Raw genomic sequence first — 18,491 nt, 5'->3', positions numbered from 1 at the left:
TAAGTTTCTTTTGAGCTCTATGGGTTCAGCTGATTATTTAGAGACTTTTATTAGGAAGACTTCTATACATTTAATTATGAGATATTCAATGTAGCCTGCCCAGGGTCCGGCCCGTGCTAAGCAGTCTACTTAGTACCTATACTTAGGCTGATATCAGGTAGAGTGCATTAGAGCGCACTTTGACTTTGCTTAGACTTAGATTCAGTTAAAACGAGACAGATTTATGCCAGCCGTATAACGCTGTCTCGTTTTAACAGTTTCTTAAGTCTGAGCAAAGTCTGTAGGTATAGATCTCAGCCTTAGTTAGGGCATTTGTGATGCTTTGGAGTTATTCCAAACCAATAAATACCTCAGATTGTATTTTCGGATATTACTAATGTAAGACGAGACAGTCATTTATAAATACACCGAGTGGCAAAATATTACTAAGTACGAATCATCATCATCATCATCATCATCAGCCTGTGGACGTCCACTGCTGGACATAGGCCTTCCCTATAGAGCGCCACCACACCCGGTCCTCAGCCTTCCTCATCCAGCCACTTCCCGCCAGCCGCTTTATATCGTCGGTCCATCGTGCTGGAGGGCGTCCCACACTACGCTTGCTTAAACGCGGTCTCCACTCAAGGACTTTCCGGCTCCAACGGCCATCGCCTCTACGACAGGCATGGCCTGCCCACTGCCACTTCAGCTTGCTAATAGTTTGGGCTATGTCAGTGACCTTGGTTCTCCTGCGGATCTCCTCATTTCGGATCTTATCCCTCAGGGAAACTCCTAACATAGCCCTCTCCATAGCTCGCTGAGCAACTTTGAATTTGTGAACAAGGCCATTTGTCAGTGTCCACGTTTCAGCACCATAGGTGAGGACGGGAAGGACACACTGGTTGAAGACTTTTGTTTTCAGGCATTGAGGAATTGACGATGAGAAGACTTGATTTAACTTTCCAAAAGCTGCCCAGCCTAGCCGAATTCTTCTGTTGGCTTCCTCATCGAAATTGCTTCTGCCTAGTTGAATTATTTGGCCAAGGTAGTTGTATTGTGAAACAATTTCGATGCCAACATTTTCGACGCGAACCGGTGTCGGGACAACGTGCTGATTGAGCATTATCTTTGTTTTGTCCATGTTTATCCCGAGACCGACACGTCTGGAAGAGCGGCTTAGGCTACACAGCATCTCCTCGAGATCTTGCGGAGATTCTGCTAAGATAACCACGTCGTCAGCGAACCGTAGGTGTGAGATGTACTCGCCATTTATGTTTAGTCCTCGTCCTTTCCAGTCCAGCGTTTTGAAGAGGTCTTCCAGTGCACTGTTAAACAGTTTTGGAGATATTACGTCCCCCTGTCTAACACCCCTTCGCAAGCTGATAGGTTTTGTCTGCTGAGACTGTATTTGGACGGTCATTGACGCAGAATCGTAAATACATCGCAGCACCTCGATATACCGCCAATCGACTTGGCATCTTTGCAAAGATTCCAAAACAGCCCAAGTTTCGATAGAGTCGAAGGCTTTCTCGTAGTCCACAAAGGCAAGACAGAGTGGGAGATTATATTCTTCTGTCTTCTGTATAATCTGCCTTAAGGTGTGTATGTGGTCTACGGTACTATAGCCTTTTCGAAACCCAGCCTGTTCTGGAGGTTGGAACTCGTCAAGTCTTCGGGCGAGGCGATTTGTAAGAACCCTCGAAAACAACTTATAAACATGGCTCAGGAGGGAAATCGGCCGGTAGTTCTTCAACAGCTCCTTGTCTCCTTTTTTAAAGAAGAGGATTACTACACTCCTGCTCCATGCTTTCGGCGTTGTTCCATTCATGATGACGTCATTAAATAACTCCTTAAGCTCTGTGAGAACAGGGGTACCTCCTGCACGTAGGAGTTCTGATGTGATGCCGTCATCACCCGGCGCCTTGTTGTTATTGAGTTGTTTGAGGGCTATTCGCATCTCCCCAATGTCAATCTCTGGTATATCTTCGGTGTAGTGGCGTGTCAAGGTCGCTCGTTTGTCGCTCGTGTCCTGAGCCGCTTTAGGAGCCTGAGAAGAGTACAGCTGTTGGTAAAATCTTTCGATCTCTTTCAACACCTCTGGTGTTGAGGTGACGATCTTTCCTTCAGGAGTCCTCAGCTTTGTCAGGTGGCTCCTCTCAAGTCGTTTTGCAAACACTTTTGAACCTCGGTTTTGCTCGATTGCATTTTGGATATTGCGGGTGTTATAGCGCCGGAGGTCAAACCGTATTTGTTTCTTGACACGCTTGTTCAGAGTATGCCACTCAGGCAACGCTGAGGAAGTATCTCGTCTCTTCTCCATTAATTCCAGGGTATCTTTGGAGATCTTAGATACCTTTTTCGGCTCATGACGACAATATTTGCGGCCCACTTCACGAACGACGTCAACGAAGTGGGTGAATCTCTGGTCAACGTCTAAGGTGGTTCCCAACAGTTCGAACCGGTTTTTGAGCTCTATTTGAAAGTTACCTGAGCTGAAGTTTTGGGACGATTTTGGTCTGAGAGCCGACTTCATCAGACGGTTCCTCTCTAATTGTAGATCCATACGCAAGATACCTCTTACAAGTCTGTGATCGCTGCCAGTATTGAACCTATTGATCACTGAGACATCTTCACATATGTATCTACGGTCCGTCATGATGAAGTCGATCTCGTTCCGAGTCACATAAGTACACACTAAGTACGAATAGCGAGAAAATATTTCAATAATAAATCATGCAAGGTATGGCAGATCTCCTTACACCTAAGTAAGTACCTATATCTAATCTATTTTTGAAGTGAAATTTCTTTAGGCGCCTTGGGCGATTTTGGGAAGGGTAACTTTAAGGTTGCGTCACCGACATGACATGACTTTATGGTTGCGACACCGTCATCTAAAGACTGCATCATCACTTACCACAAGGTGAGTTAGCGGTCACGGGCTAACTTGTATCTCAAATTAAATAAAAAACAAACATATTTAGTTCAAGGTTCTGATACAGTACAAATCTTTTGCGAAAAGTTTAAAAATTAACTCTGCACACATTACCTACATCTACTTACATAACTATAGAACTATCAAAACTATTGTCGATGTAAAAATATTTCTCTACAAGCTCTATGAGCTCTCAAATGCTTCTAAAAAGGCTTAAGAGAACCTTTAGTTAGAATTCAGAGTAAGGTGTATGAGAGTCCCCACATTAGTAGCTGTTCTCGAACTGGCTAAGGAAGAATAATTTATATAATTTTTAATTGACACCATTGTAGAATAGAACAAAAATTTCACAAGTGTAAATTAAAAATTTTCAACACCCCCGACCAGTGAAGGTTACAGTAACTAGAAAAGAGCTGATAACTTTCAAACGGCTGAACCGATTTTCTTGGACTATTCCGCGCCTACGATCCAAAGTATCTGAGTTTTCCAAAACATCATTTTCAAATAAATAATTATGAATATCTAGGCAACGTCCATCTTGACAGCTTGACATTTGTCAATTGACACTTGAATATTATGAACCTAAGGGTTATCTAACCTTCTTTTCTACAAGAAAACTAGAAAAGAGCTGATAACTTTTAAACTGCTGAACCAATTTTTTTGGATTATAGCTAAGAACACTCTCGATCAAGCCACCTTTCCGACAAAAAAAAACTAAATTAAAATCGGTTCATTCGTTTAGGCGCTACGATGCCACAGACAGATACACAGACACACAGATACATACATCAAACTTATAACACCCCTCTTTTTGGGTCGGGAGTTAAAAATTATCATGAACATACTCGTAGACGTATGAAGAATTTCTTATTATATGTAACACCGAATATTATAGTCACATGGAATTCCCTTCAAGACCACGAATATACATTCGAAGGACCCAAAAACTCATTCACTCAAAACCACAATACCCATCATGTTCAAAAGTCAAACTCTACACAGTAAGTATATTGCAAACTCTTGAAGCTACAATTACTGGAAATTTTTATGTTTATTATAACTTACAAAAACAATACGTTAGGTGTGAAAATGAAATTGACGCCTGCTGTGCTGACGATTAGCAGAATTACGAGTTCATATTATCACGTAGGCCCACAAATCAGTAAAATGAAGAAGAGGCCATTCCGATGTATTTTATTTAGTAAATGAGCATTTAATGAATTTCGACAATTTAACCCCAATTTAAATATAATGATGGGTACTTTTTAAAATTTTACCGGAATTGTTCTCCAAGGCTTGCTAAAATCCATAGCTTACTTAGGCATAATTAGAAGAACACATCATTACAGGAACGCTTACATAAAAATAATCATAAGAAAGAGGCTTCTTTGGAGGAAGACTGAAATCTGTGTTATTCGTATTCAACCTTTATGATGTATGGATACATGCCGTCTAAATCGTCCTTTAAAGAAGCCCCTATTCACTCTAAAAAATCAAAATCTGTTATATTTTCAAAATCGAATAGTCAAAAATTCACCTTACTGACACCACCTACACAAACTCACCCAAGATTCCTGAAATTCCTATCGAAAGTTTAGTAACATAATATAACAATGAAGTTATTACGAAAGCAGACTCATCATTTACAGAATTGAGTCGTAGCCGGTAGTTCGGTTACATTTGATGTAATTTATTAGCTTAGCTAAATTACAAGTAAAATGTAACTTAATACTAGAGGACTGCACATTTCCTTGGCAACCAATTTTAAGGATTTTATGTACATCGATGCCGAATGCTAAGGTCAATTCTTCAAAAACAGAACTGATCACCGATTACTACTTATCGGGAGTCCGCTTGGCGGCGGGTCAAGTCCTGGCGGGAGTGCGGTGAATACTACCTTAGTGATACCCGCGCAACCGCCAGTCCGTTGAGGAACAAAACACAGGTTTTAGTGGGTGCAAGCCCCACATAACCCCTCCGTTTCCCCTGACGGAAGGGTATGCGTCAAGCATTTCCTGTATATAAAAAAAAAACACAAGATCTACTAAAATCATACTGGTAGGTACGTATGGAGATAGATGAAACGTGATAATCTACGCATATCTCCTTCTCTAAAGTTGAAATATATAGACTAGGTACTAGCCACGGCCGAAGTCTCCCACCAGACCAGACCAGTGATTTAGAAATAACTAGAAGATGCCCGCGGCTTCGCCCGCGTGGATTTCGGTTTTTTAAAATCCCGTAGGAACTCTTTGATTTTCCGGGATAAAAAGTAGCCTATGTGCTAATCCAGAATATTATCTATCTCCATTCTCAGCCAAATCCATTCAGTAGTTATTGCGTGAAAGAGTAACAAACATACACACACACACACACATACAAACTTTATAATATTAGTGTGATAGAGCGCACGTTGACTTTGCTTAGACTTAAGTTTCAGTTAAAACGAGACAGATTTATGCCAGCGGTATAACGCTGTCTCGTTTTAACAGTGTCTCAAGTCTGAGCAAATTCAAAGTGCGCTCTATAGATCCACTGCTGAATACGGGTCTCCTATCAAGAAAAGTTTGGCCATAATCCACCATGCTGATCAAGTGCGGAGAACTTTCAGACATGCAGTTTTCCTCACGGTGTTTTTCTTCATCGTTGAAGCAAGTGATATTTAATTGTTTAAAACGCACATAACTCCGAAAACTTGCACGGGATCGAACGCTCGATCTTCCAAATAGAAAGCGAACATCTTAACCGCTAGGATATCGCAGCCTATGACATATGGTAGGTAGAAATTAAAAGTGGGCAATTTTATAGCGTCAAGGGCATGCTCGAGTGTTGAAGTAATTGCCACACTTAAACTCAGATTATATCTCTTAACTCATACGGTACCTACTTATACGGTATACCTATTACCTACCTACTTGAAATGTTGTTTCACATGGACTAAACACGAACTAGTTTTGAAGAGGTGTTCACCTCGAGCGCTCTTGAACGCGTTGCATACAAACGCAGATTGATTCTCCTTTGAACAATTACCTATCAAACCCAAAGAAAGTTTGTGGCACTTCGTGGCAACAAATGTCTGTCGTTTCCCAGATTTTCGTTTAACCCATCCATCGGTCCATACAGTAGAGCTGTTTCATTTCAAAAAATTTGCCAATAACAACAATAAAATTACACTTAAAAATTTATAAATAAATAAATAAATTGACTTTTATTTCAGGTCATTAGACCCATAATTGTGTTAGTATGACAAATCACTTAAACTATGTTAGTAGGTACTTATTTCCAGCTTAACAACTAATTGTATAACTAAAACTATAACTAAAAAGCCCGAGGGAGCCTCTTGGCGCCTATGTGCGCACCCCCCCAGCACCTCCAGAGAGGACTATCTAGTTTCCTGGCCAATGCGCTGAGAAGAGTGTTGGTACTACTCATTAGCCTGCGCATCATGGACGCGGCACGCTTGCGCATGATCGCGTAGAAATCATCCACGCGAGCATCCGCAAACATTGCCGACGCACTGCAGTGTCGAGGCTTCCTCAACACCGCTCTCAGCACATTGTTATATTGAACACGCAAGGCACTGTAGGTCCGCTGCCTGTAGTCCGTCCACAGACTGCACGTGTAAAATGACTGGCAGTAAGCCCTGAAAGTGGTTCTGACACCTCTGCTATAACACCCCCGACAAGTGAAAGTTACAGTTACTAGAAAAGAGCTGGTAACTTTCAAACAGCTGAACCGATTTTTTTGGATTATAGCTAAGAATACTCTCGATCAAGCCACCTTTCGAACAAAAAAAACTAAATTAAAATCGGTTCATTCGTTTAGGCGCTACGATGTCACAGACAGATACACAGATACACACGTCAAACTTATAATACCCCTTTTTTGGGTCGGGGGTTAAAAATTGTTATGATCACAACAATCATGGCACGGCAACATTAACGGGAAACGCCGTTGGAAAACGCGTTAATGGCCGCTAACCGTAGGTGTAGCCACTATCTCACGCTAATTTCACAACGGCAATCACATTGCCGTTTGGCGTTAGACAATTTTAATCCCAAATCAATCGTCATTAGATGTTATCCGTTCAAGAGTACCCACTCATTTAGTGCGTTGATTATCGGCGGAATTATCGCGATAATTATGGCGTTGTTGCGTTAACGTAATGTGGCCCGAGCATCACAAACTCATGTATGTCATTCAGGTATGATCATAGACTACGAGTCTAGTTGAAGTGATTGGCACAGACCGGACAATATCTGATAGTCTAATTGAGAGATTTGCATACTGAGGGCAGGAAGTAGCTCGTTACTCGATTCCTAGTCAGTAGCCAGGTTACAATTTTACAACCACGGAATTTAGAATATAGGTATAGAAGTGTTATAAGGTGGATTGTCACTGCGCAAAATCAAAATCAAATCATATGTTCCAAAATAATTAGTGCCGCTACACGTTACTTTTTGCTGAGAAAAAAAAGGTGTGGGATAGAATAGTGTTGGTGAATACTTCTACCGTACGCATCTTTGCTAGTTGAATAGCCGATTAATCTGCCTCGGCTTCGAATTAGACCAGAAATCGATCTTTGTTCATACACTAGCATAGACTCATCGAGTTTGTTCTCGTTATAGTAACAGACGATCGAACTGAACCACGAACGCGGTTCGCCGTCGTACCATGTTCGATCGTGTGGCGCACGGTACGCCGTACATTATTATTATAGTACTACCTATTAGTACTATTTTTTGTCTCCATGAGCAGTTGATAAGCAACTTAGCAAATTGTGATCAAGTATAATGATATTTCAATTTAGCACTTTTTGTATAAGTTACGTATAATTACATATAATCTGTGACATGCTGACCTGGTGTTAGAGGCACAGATACCATTTCTATAACCTTATCATTCTGCGGTTACAACGATACGTGCGGATGGATCATTGAGATCAAAGGGGCTATGAATATCCTAACCTCTCTTAATATATTTATGATGAGTTTTAGTAGACAAGTTATTTTTTCAAGAAGACTTAAACAATCTTTGACAAGTAACAATTGCTTTACGCGTAACCCGTATAGGATCTTTTTTTGTCAATAAGTAACTTATCAACATTGTTGTTTGTCAATAATTGTATCATCCTTTTTTGGCAATTAACAACGTCGCTCAGTATCTTATCAATAGATTATGGATAGTTTCGACCATAAAGCGTTAAGGGGGACAGGCAAGATTGCATATATTAAGGGCTAAAAATAGGAAGAAAAGGGCAACCTTAAGATGAGACATTCCACCTACTTTGCGCATGCGTGATGCGAGCATAATTTAACACTTCCAGCTATTTAACGCGCTCAGGAACCTCCTAACTGTGTAAATTGTGACTAGGTAGGTATATTGGTAATATAATCTTTATCCTACCTACTTTGTCGCACAGCGCACTAACTAAGGATATTTGCTTACAGAAGTAGGAACCTAAGTTTCCGGTAGGTAGGTGCAATTCGGTAGCTCGATGAGGGTAAAGCCTTTAGTTATCTTATACCTTATACGTCTGTGTTTTTAAGTGAAAGCTCATAAGATAATATGGGGCTATTTTACACATACCTACTAATCGGTACCCACCTGCACCAATCTGTCAGTACCGGAAACCTTTAGATGGATTCTGGAAAACCTGCATCAATCATTATTGCAATCGCAATTATTCTGATTGATTGAATTTATGGTATTCTTGTTGCAACAATGCATTATAGCCTATAGTGTGCGAGGGTTGGCCAATCAGACATGATTGCGATTGTCACACAGTAGCTGTAATTTTACCGTAATTAAACCGCTGGCGCTGGTTCTTTATGTAAGCATCCCGCATACAGCGGACTGATGTGGAATAGTGGAGCCGAGACTTTTTGATAATAACTCAAACTCACCTTTATCTTCTGTGAATACGGTTGAATTTGGCAAGAGTAATGCTCTATGGCTAAAAAAGAAAAAAACAGTAGAGGAAATTCAAAGGTTCCTAATTTAAAAATACAAAATGTTTGCTTCTCTGTTTTCAAAACCATTTGATTGTCACGATAGCTACCTTCTATTTGGGAGGTGGGAAATTACGATCCCGGGGGCGCACCTTTTAACTTTTCGGAGTTATGTACGTACGTTTTAAGAGGGGTCTCTCCGTCACTCGCTCCATACAAACGTATTAAAAGAACGCACTAGCACATGCTCTATCCCATGCATTTTGTTTCTCAGAAAATAAGGAACGTCTGGCGGCAGTGGGATCTTGGGCCATAACGGTGAAGGAAAATATCGCGAGGAAACCTGCATGCCTGAGAGTTCCGTAATGTTTCAAAGGTGTCTGAAGCCTGCCAATCTGCACTGGGCCAGCGTGATGGATTACGGCCTTAGCCCTTCTCATTGTGCTCAGTAGGTCGACGATGGGTTAAAAGTTTTCTGAAGAAAAAACCAAGCGAAGAACCCTCTCGCTCGAAAATCTTATTAACTTGCTTTTAATACTTATTTATCTAAACCCAATTTATACCTAAATCTGTCATCACTTACCACCAGGTGAGTTTGCAGTCCAGGGCTAACTTGTATCTGAATTAAAAAGAACTCTATCCAATTAGATGATACTGTAATTAATGCTGTAAATAGAAAATCATTGAAATAATAAATGAATAAATCACGACGGCCAATGCGTTTTTCTTGGAAGCAAAGAATTATTTTGGTCATTCAAATCATGTGTCCATATATAAATGTAAATATTAAATTACTTAGCACTTAGCAGAGTGTGGGTACATGGTAGGCTTTTATGACATAAACGAGTTATTTGTGAAGGTTCAACAATCTAATGCCATTCTACTAACAGCTCGATACTCCTGATCTTATAATTAGAATCTCATAAAAACTATAAATAGATGCATAAGTAAATATTTTTAGGTGGAGATGTAAAATTTTCCGTGGTAATTTTCCAGTTTTTCACCCAGGCTGTGTGAGGTTGCAAATATCTAGTAATATTATATTAAGGAAGTAGCGTACACTCGTAACTGCACCCGCGTCATCATCATCATCAGCCTGTGGACGTCCACTGTTGGGCATAGGCCTTCCCTATAGAGCGACACTACACCCGGTCCTCAGCCTTCCCCATCCAGCCAGTACGATACCAAGAAACCAAAGGGGAATGGATTTAATGAAAACTGAAATACCCCTTCCAGCCGCTTCCATCTTAGACTGCATCATCACTTACCATCCGGCGATATTGCAGTCAAGGGCTAACTTTTACCTATCTGAATTTTAAAAAAAACTTTGCTAAACAAATTTGCAACACGTATTAATAAAATGGCTGTGGATGTACCACAGCCATTCCAGACAGACTGGAAGAAACTATGAGGATTCCTTGCTTTACTAAGGAACTCTAAAACGTAAGAAGAGCGGTATCAATGTCGTTGCCATTGAGACTGTGCGAGCGCGTGGGCGTGTAGCAGTTTACAAAAATAACACGCCCAGCAATATAATGTTCCTGTATATGCGGCGTTTCATAGTAACAACATGTCCCAAAGAACGCATACGTGCGCACTCCTGTCAATCTAATCCGTTAAACTCAATCAAAATGAACTAGAGTGATGAAACCATAGGATGAAACTCTCGGTTTATCCTGAAATCGACATATAGTTGTCAAATATTAAGGGGTGTCGTGAAATCAAAGATACTAGTCGTTTCAAAGCCTAGGTAGCGTCAAATTTAGGTAACATTTGACGCTTGCCAGTGTAGGTAAGGCCTCGACAGTAGTTTTCATACATCCATACATACAAACTTTCGCGTTTATTATTTTAATAGGACCGGATAAAGGTAATTGAATTGAAATGAATTGAATCTCTGTGCCTTTGGTCAAAATCAGTATTAGGGAATAGGGATAGGGCCGTGAAAACCTAGCATAGGTACAGACAGAGGAATCCACTTTCGCATCTATAATAATATATTTGTATGGACACGGATATGGGCTATGGGTTTAATTAGACTAGATGATGCCCAAACCAGTTAGAGACAATGCGCAAGTACATATTAAACAATATGGTCTAATTGTTTCAGGAAGCGGAAGAATGGGCTCGCAGACAGAGTGGGCCCATGGTCAACCCCTCCTTCGAGCCAGACGACTTCCTGCCACAAAGGTATGTAAAGACCCTGATTGACGAGCGATACAAGCTATAAGCTAGACCCTAGTCGACATACCAGCTAACGCTAATTACGATTACGAGTTCATCATCATCATCATCATATCATCATCAACTCATGGACTTCCACACACCACGCTCTTGCGCCGCCACCATCCAGCGCAGCAACTCCCTGCGACTTAATATCGTCTGTCCACTTATTTGCGGATAGCTTCCAAAGCTGCGCTTTCAGGTTCGAAACCGACATTCTGGCACCGTAGGACCCCAACGTCTTGGCATTTCAAACTATGTGCCCTACTCATTGCCATTTCAGCTTCGCAATCCGTTGAGCTATGTCGATTACTTTGATTTTCGTTTCGTGACGTAGAGAATCTCCAATCATAATTGTCTCCATCCGCACAATAGACGGAAACGTTTTAGTGCGGAAACCAGCCCAGAAAAAAGATAGAAGACTTGTCTCCATCGTCCGCTAAGTACCTAACTCTGAGCTTTTTTATAAGGTCCATAGTTACCGACCATGTCTCGGGTCCATATATGGCATCAATGTTCACACACACTGTTCGAAGACTTTAGTCGTCATGCACTGAGGAATTTAGAGTAGATGTTTCGCACTTCTCGCAGCTTCCTGAACGCTGCCCAACCGAGGTCGATATGGCGGCTAATCTATTTCTTTGATTACGTTTTTAAGTGAAAAACATCGCGAGGAAACCTGATGCCGATTCTTAAAATCCGATTCGATTCTTAAAATTCCTATACTTACTGATAGCCGCATTACTCCGTGTGCAGGTTATGTAGGTCGCGCGGACAAAGTTGCGGTTAAAAGCTAGTCCTCTATTTAATTAACCATTACGTATTCACAGAAAGTACTGACAGTAAATAAATGAAGTAGTCAGTAATCAGTACAATGGGCGATTAAGGATTGACGTCAATTTCAACCAAATGTCATCTATCCAGCGCATTGACTTATAGTATGATCCAGCAGCTGACCGCTATCACGTATCTATGATATCATCATGACCTATTGTCGGCTCACTACTGAGCACTGGTCTCCTCTCAGGATGATAAGGGTTTGACCATAGTCTTCCACGCTTCCCTAATGTGGAACTATTCACTCACAGGTTCGGATAAAGGTTCTAGGAAAAGTGAACTCTTCACTCACAGGTTCGGATAAAGGTTCAATATCTTCTACCCAGATTCTTACCTTGTAACCCAGGCACCTTTTTAGGGTTCCGTACCTCAAAAGGAAAAACGGAACCCTTATGGATCACTTTGTTGTCTGTCTGTCCGTCTTGTCTGTCAAGAAACCTATAGGGTACTTCCCGTTGACCTAGAATCAGGCAGGTAGGAAGGTCTTATAGCACAAGTACAGGAATAAATCTGAAAACCGCGAATTTGTGGTCACACCATTAAAAAAAAATTAAAATACGTTTCAATTATCAAAGTAAGATAACTATACCAAGTGGGATATCATATGAAAGGGCTTTACCTGTACATTCTAAAACAGATTTTTATTTATTTTTATGCACCTATAATAGTTTTTGATTTATCGTGCAAAATGTTGGAAAAAATACCCGAGTATGGAACCCTCAGTGCGCGAGTCTGACTCGCACTTGACCGTTTTTTATACACAGGAAATGCCTAACGCATACACATCTTCGTCATAGGAAACGGAGGGGATATGCGGAGCTTACACCCACTAAAACCTGTGTTTGTCACCTACCTGTAGTACCTATCACTAATTAGTATATTCACTGCGGTTTCGCCAGGTTTTGACCTACCATCAACTTAGAGCTCTAGACTTCGTATGGCACGACTTGGAACTAATTCGAACCGCTTAAAATGCAACCTTGAATCACGCAGAAATAAACATCTATAAATCAATATCTGCAAACATTTACCGTTTCCAAGCGAACCATGACTGATGCCGAGTAAGTTGGCCGTCCAAACGTCCCTTATATTAAAAAAAAATCCTAGCTACTAGGTACCTATGCAAAACTTTAACAAATATCCCCTATGTTTTTCCCGTCATTTCACGTCGGTATTACTACGATAACTTCTGAATAAGTAGGTACAATAATTTGATTGTTACTGACCTAATTCAAGTGTTATAACTGAATTACTTAACTTATTTAGGCAATTCAAAATGACGAATGAGTTATTTAATTGTGTTAAACTTAAAGTGATATGAATGTTATGAAGTTAATCTTCAGAGTTGTGTTTGTGATGTGATTGGTGATATTTCTAAATATCTTTAGATGTGTTTTTGTGATAATGATTTCTACATAAATAATGTGCAATTTTCCGGAATTTAAAACTAAGTATGTGCATGTCTTAACTTACGTAAGCTTTTTAAGTATGAATTTGTGATAATAATAGAAACATACCTTCTAAGTTTAAATACAGGTAATGTAAGGACAAATAAAAATACTTAGATATCATTTAGATATCCATCGGAAAAATTAAATGTTCTTTGAAAACTGCAATTGTAAGAACAGTTGTTGTTATGTGGCCACAGTTTAGTTTGAAAGCCATAATAAAACAACCTTTTCCATTTTTAGGGTTTCTTACCCAATGGGTAAAAACGGAACCCTATTAATTTCACTCTGCTGTTTGTCTGTCGTCTGTCTGTCCGCGTGTCACAGGTCTCTAGCTCAGAGACGAAATAAGTTACAAATCTGAAATTTTGGTATTTGACTCAAAACCATTTGGTTAAATCAAAAATTTAATAATATTATTTTTCAGGGGGCTCTCTGAAAAATAATATTATTAAATTGTTAGTGTTAGCGTTAATATTTGTTGAAAAATCCCGCGGGAACTCTGATTTTTTCGAAACAAAATGTAAACGATTGAAATTACAACAATAATACAGCTTTTCCGTAATCCAGCAAGTATGGACAACATATTATTATAACATACCTACTATTACATAAATATCAGTGCTTATGATTCATGCACGGGCAAATGCAATATTGGCCATCAAATGCCCTCCCTAACCTATAACCTACACCGTAAGTACACGGCATTATAAATAAAATCGATAGGTTGTGTTGTCAACATTCCTTATTCACGGCTATTTCATAGCCGCACAGGATATGGACAGTGACTTTTGGTACGTCAGTTCATGATTATAACCTCTGCCCATCACGGTTCACTACTGAGTACTGACTCCTCTTAGAATGAGAAGGGTTTAGGACTACGCTGGTCGAGTGTGGATTGGAAGACTTCACACACCGCCGAGTTTCATGGAAACTCGCAGGTTTCCTCGCGACGTTTTCCTTCACCCGTACATCAAGTAATATTCAATTGCTTCGAATGCACATTATTCCGAAAATTTAGAGGTGCACGCTCAGAAATTCACACCCCCGAATAAGAAGCCGAAATCTTAACCACTTAGCTACTGATTTATTAATTTATTGAAGAATACGAATCCGCCTCCCTGGCGCAGTGGTAATCGCTGTGGTCTTATTAGTGGGAGGTCTCGGGACCGATTTCTGGCAGGGGTTTGGAATTTAATAGTTTCTAAATAAATTTCTGATCTGGTAGTCGTGGCTAGTACCCTACCGGCAAAGCCGTGCCTCCAAACGATTAAGCGTTCCGTGTACAAACCAATGGGGTATGGGTTTAACAAAACTACCATACCCCTTCCAGGTTAGCCCGCTTCAATTTTAGACTGCATCATTCTTACCACCAAGTGAGATTGCAGTTAAGGGGCTTCTGAATGAAAGTTAAAAATTTATAACACCCCCGACAAGTGAAGGTTACAGTAACTAGAAAAAAGCTGATAACTTTCAAAAACCTAAACCCATTTTCTTGAATTATGCCTAAGAACACTCTCGGTCAAGCCAACTTTTAAACAAAAAAAAAACTAAATTAAAACCGGTTCATTAGTTTAGGAGCGACGATGCCACAGACAAATACACAGATACACACGTCAAACTTATAACACCCCTCTTTTTGGTCAGGGGTTAAAAAATTTTTAAAAAATTCGCCTCTTTAAATATGTCAGTTGTTATGAGGTAAAATGAATTCTTACATTGAATCAGCGCAGTAGATTATTTAAAATATTTATCGATCTATCTGTTATTTATCGGTATGGCTAAAAGGCGGGGGTGGCTCAGGCGCCGTGTCGTGGTGGTGGTTGGTCCTTCTGTTAAATTTTCGCTATATAACTTACACGGCAATTGTTTCAGCCTGTCACCCGTAAAAGATGAAAAGAAGAAACCCGGCGACAAGGGCATCTTCCTGGTCAACTTGAACGAGAAGAACCTTCAGGAGGTGGAGGAGTACGAGCCCTATGACAACCGCGTGGTTGACCACCCCACCACGTAAGTACCCAAGTTTTTTTTTATTAATGAAAATTTTACAATAAAACTTAAAGCTAGCCTTATCTAATTACTATACAAATCATGCCCACGTGGAATGGTGCCAAGAATACTGGCTGCATTTCCGCGTTGGACAGCCAGGCTGATCCGTTGCGCAAAAAATGAGCCAGCCCTTCTGTCACCCGATGAGGCTATTAAACGCGGTGAAATGTCTCGTAAAAATTTTTTTGCACTAAGACTCCATGGCCCCAGGGTTTCCACGGCAAACGGAACAAAAATGTAACTCTCAATAAGAGAGGCATACATGCGCCGCTTGCCGTTTTCAGCCATTTCTGCTGCGGCTCCCGGTCTTGATACTGTCTCCTTGATATGACACGGGGCCAATGTGTCAACGCACGTTGCGTCCCACATTAGCGCCCGTCCCCGTTCCGAGGGAACCAGCGTCAATCCATCAGGTCTGTTGCCATCATTCCGACTAATCCCTGCCGGCTCAATGAGCGCAGGAACGTCTATGGTGGCAAGAGCCCTTTTGATCGTGTCGTTAAGAGAGCCATGCCTAAATAGCCTACCAGCGCTCCTTTGGCAAGAGAGTCCGTGGATTCCAAATTTATCAACCTCATAGCTAGGACCCAAGTTGACTTAAGAGGGGTCTCTCCGTCACTCGCTCGATACAAACGTAGTTCCAATTTCATTTGAATATTAAGCAACCAAAGTCCATGAAATTTTGCAGACATATTCTAGAAACTAATATCTATGCCTGTGGTTTTCCAGATTTCTGTTAAAATATTCGGTTTCAGAAAAATCTAAAACACCGCAGGCACAGATATTAGTTTCTAGAATATGTCTGCAAAATTTCATGGACTTTGGTTGCTTAATATTCAAATGAAATTGAAACTACGATTGTATGGAGTAAGTGACGGAGAGAGCCCTGTTAACTGCCAATCAGAAAAAATTTGCTTTTTATTATAAAGCTTTTTGTTCGAAAGCTTATATAGGTACAAGATGATGCCCGCGACTTCGTCCGTGTGAATTTATTTACGTTTTTCAAAATCCCGCGGGAACTCTTTGATTTTCCGGAATAAAAAGTAGCGTGCTAATCCAGGATAATATCTACCTCCTTTCCAAATTTCAGTATACATATATAATAATATAAAAGCGAAAGGTCACTGACGTACTTACTTATTTACTGATTAAACACGAGATCTCAAAAAAAAATTTCAAAAGAAAAATAAAACCGACTTCAAAAACCATAAACACTAAAAAGTAAAAAATAAGTTTTGTTTAGCTACACGTGTACCTAGGTATGAAGTCGGGCGAGCTTCACTCTTGGATTTCTAATTTTGTTTTATTATGCTCGCTCGCCTTCATACCTAGGTACATTACACGTGTGGCTAAACAAAACTTATTTTTTACTTTTTAGTGTTTGTGGTTTTTGAAGTCGGTTATTTTTCTTTTGAAATTTTTTATTTCACAATTTTTAGTGGCCCCACTGTACTATAATATGCTTTAAACGCGTCCCATCTTAGACCACATCATCACTTTCCATCAGGTGTGATTGTGGTCAAGCGCTTACCTATAGTGAATAAAAAAAAATGCTATGCCCAGTTAAAACCCTACTGTTTACTAAGCTATTACACTGATCGCGAGCAATTTGCTCCTATCCATTGAGGAGTTCTGTTCTCCATCTCCGAAGATAAACATCAGATCTTCACCAAATTTATATGGGACCACCTGCACAGTATACCCTTTCAAACAAAAAAAAATCCAAATCGGTCCAGGGGTCTTCGAGTAATCGGGGAACATACATAAAAAAAAAGATTCCCGCGAATTGAGAATCTTTTTTGGAAATCGGTTAAAAACTATTGTACGTTTAAACCTATAATTTAGCAAGTAGGTAGTTGATAGTTAAGAGACGTAATAGGATAGAATAGAATATATTTTTATTCAAGTAAAATTTTACTTCAAGTATATATTTTTTTTCAAGTAAGCTTTTGTGTCGTCAAAAGAATTTACCACTGGTTCAGAATGCCGTTCCTACCGAGAAGAACTAGCAAGAAACTCGGCGGTTGCTCTTTTCAATTGTTCAATTTACAATAATATGCCATACTATATAAGCAATTGCAGCCCCGCGCATTGCTGGAGCGAGCAGTGTAGTGGTGATAATAATAATGACTTACGTTAACTTATAGCTAAAGCTACGAAGGTTCCAAACGCGCCCAAGTCTGAGAAGAGCCCACAGACCACAAAAACTCAGCCGGGTATTATTTTTTAGGGTTCCGTTCCGTACTTCAAAAGGAAAAACGGAACCCTTATTGAATCACTTTATTGTCTGTTTAACAGACTATCCGTCTGGCGTGTCTTTCAAGACAAGCTTTACTCGATCCCGACCCGACCGGTATATTCGTACGATAATATGCTTGCAAAAGCATTCCAAAAATTTTCATGCAGAAATTGCATGACGTGAGCAGTATCGTGACGTTTTTTAACCCTAACATGACTTTATACTCGGTAAAACTACAAAATAAAGCGCGTCAAAATAGTAACTAGCGCCATCTACTTTGCATACATATACCTACTATCTGTTTAATCACAAATTTTTTTCATAGTATAGTATATATGTCGCCGGTATATTGTCAAAGCCGTGTTATTATAATAATTGCACTTGTGATATTATAATTTAAACGTTAGATTGTCAATCGACTTCATTTCTCACAATTTAACTGCCTCGTTTTAGTATAATTATAATGTCACGGAGTCACTATAGTGATATTATAAGAAATCTAGATATATTATGAGTGAAGTTGGCAGTGGGAGACGTTAAGCGTTCTGATTGGTCAATTTTTTCCAACCGCCATGTGCAAAACAATAATAGTAAACATTGGAGCGTGTGCGAATCTTTCTGCCTAAAATTATTGTTTAAATTGTTAATTTTATTCATTAAATTTCTTTAAAATGTGTGACAGTGAACATTTGGAAGTGATTTAAACTTCAAACTCATAAATAGCAAGTGAAAACCAGTCTGAGATTATGGCACGAGAAGATTTTTACGAGCTACGAAAATATGACAGTGGGCAATCTGTAAAAAAAAACAAAAAAAAACCCGAGTGGAGT

At 39.9% G+C, this 18,491-nt stretch overlaps 1 protein-coding gene across 1 annotated transcript in view; it reads left to right on the top strand.

Annotated features, from left to right (window-relative positions):
• The window catches only part of LOC123880489 (proton-coupled amino acid transporter-like protein CG1139), a 71,586-nt gene that overhangs the window by 41,509 nt on the left and 11,586 nt on the right, over positions 1–18,491 (top strand). The window contains exons 2-3 of the mRNA XM_045928630.1: positions 10,976–11,055; positions 15,249–15,383. Coding sequence (XP_045784586.1) covers positions 10,976–11,055; positions 15,249–15,383 — 215 coding nt within the window. The remainder of the gene's footprint in view (positions 1–10,975; positions 11,056–15,248; positions 15,384–18,491) is intronic.

Source organism: Maniola jurtina, chromosome Z, assembly GCF_905333055.1.
Source record: "Maniola jurtina chromosome Z, ilManJurt1.1, whole genome shotgun sequence".
In the NCBI taxonomy this organism is placed as follows: Eukaryota; Metazoa; Arthropoda; class Insecta; order Lepidoptera; family Nymphalidae; genus Maniola; species Maniola jurtina.
This window is presented reverse-complemented; position numbering and strand designations above follow the sequence as displayed.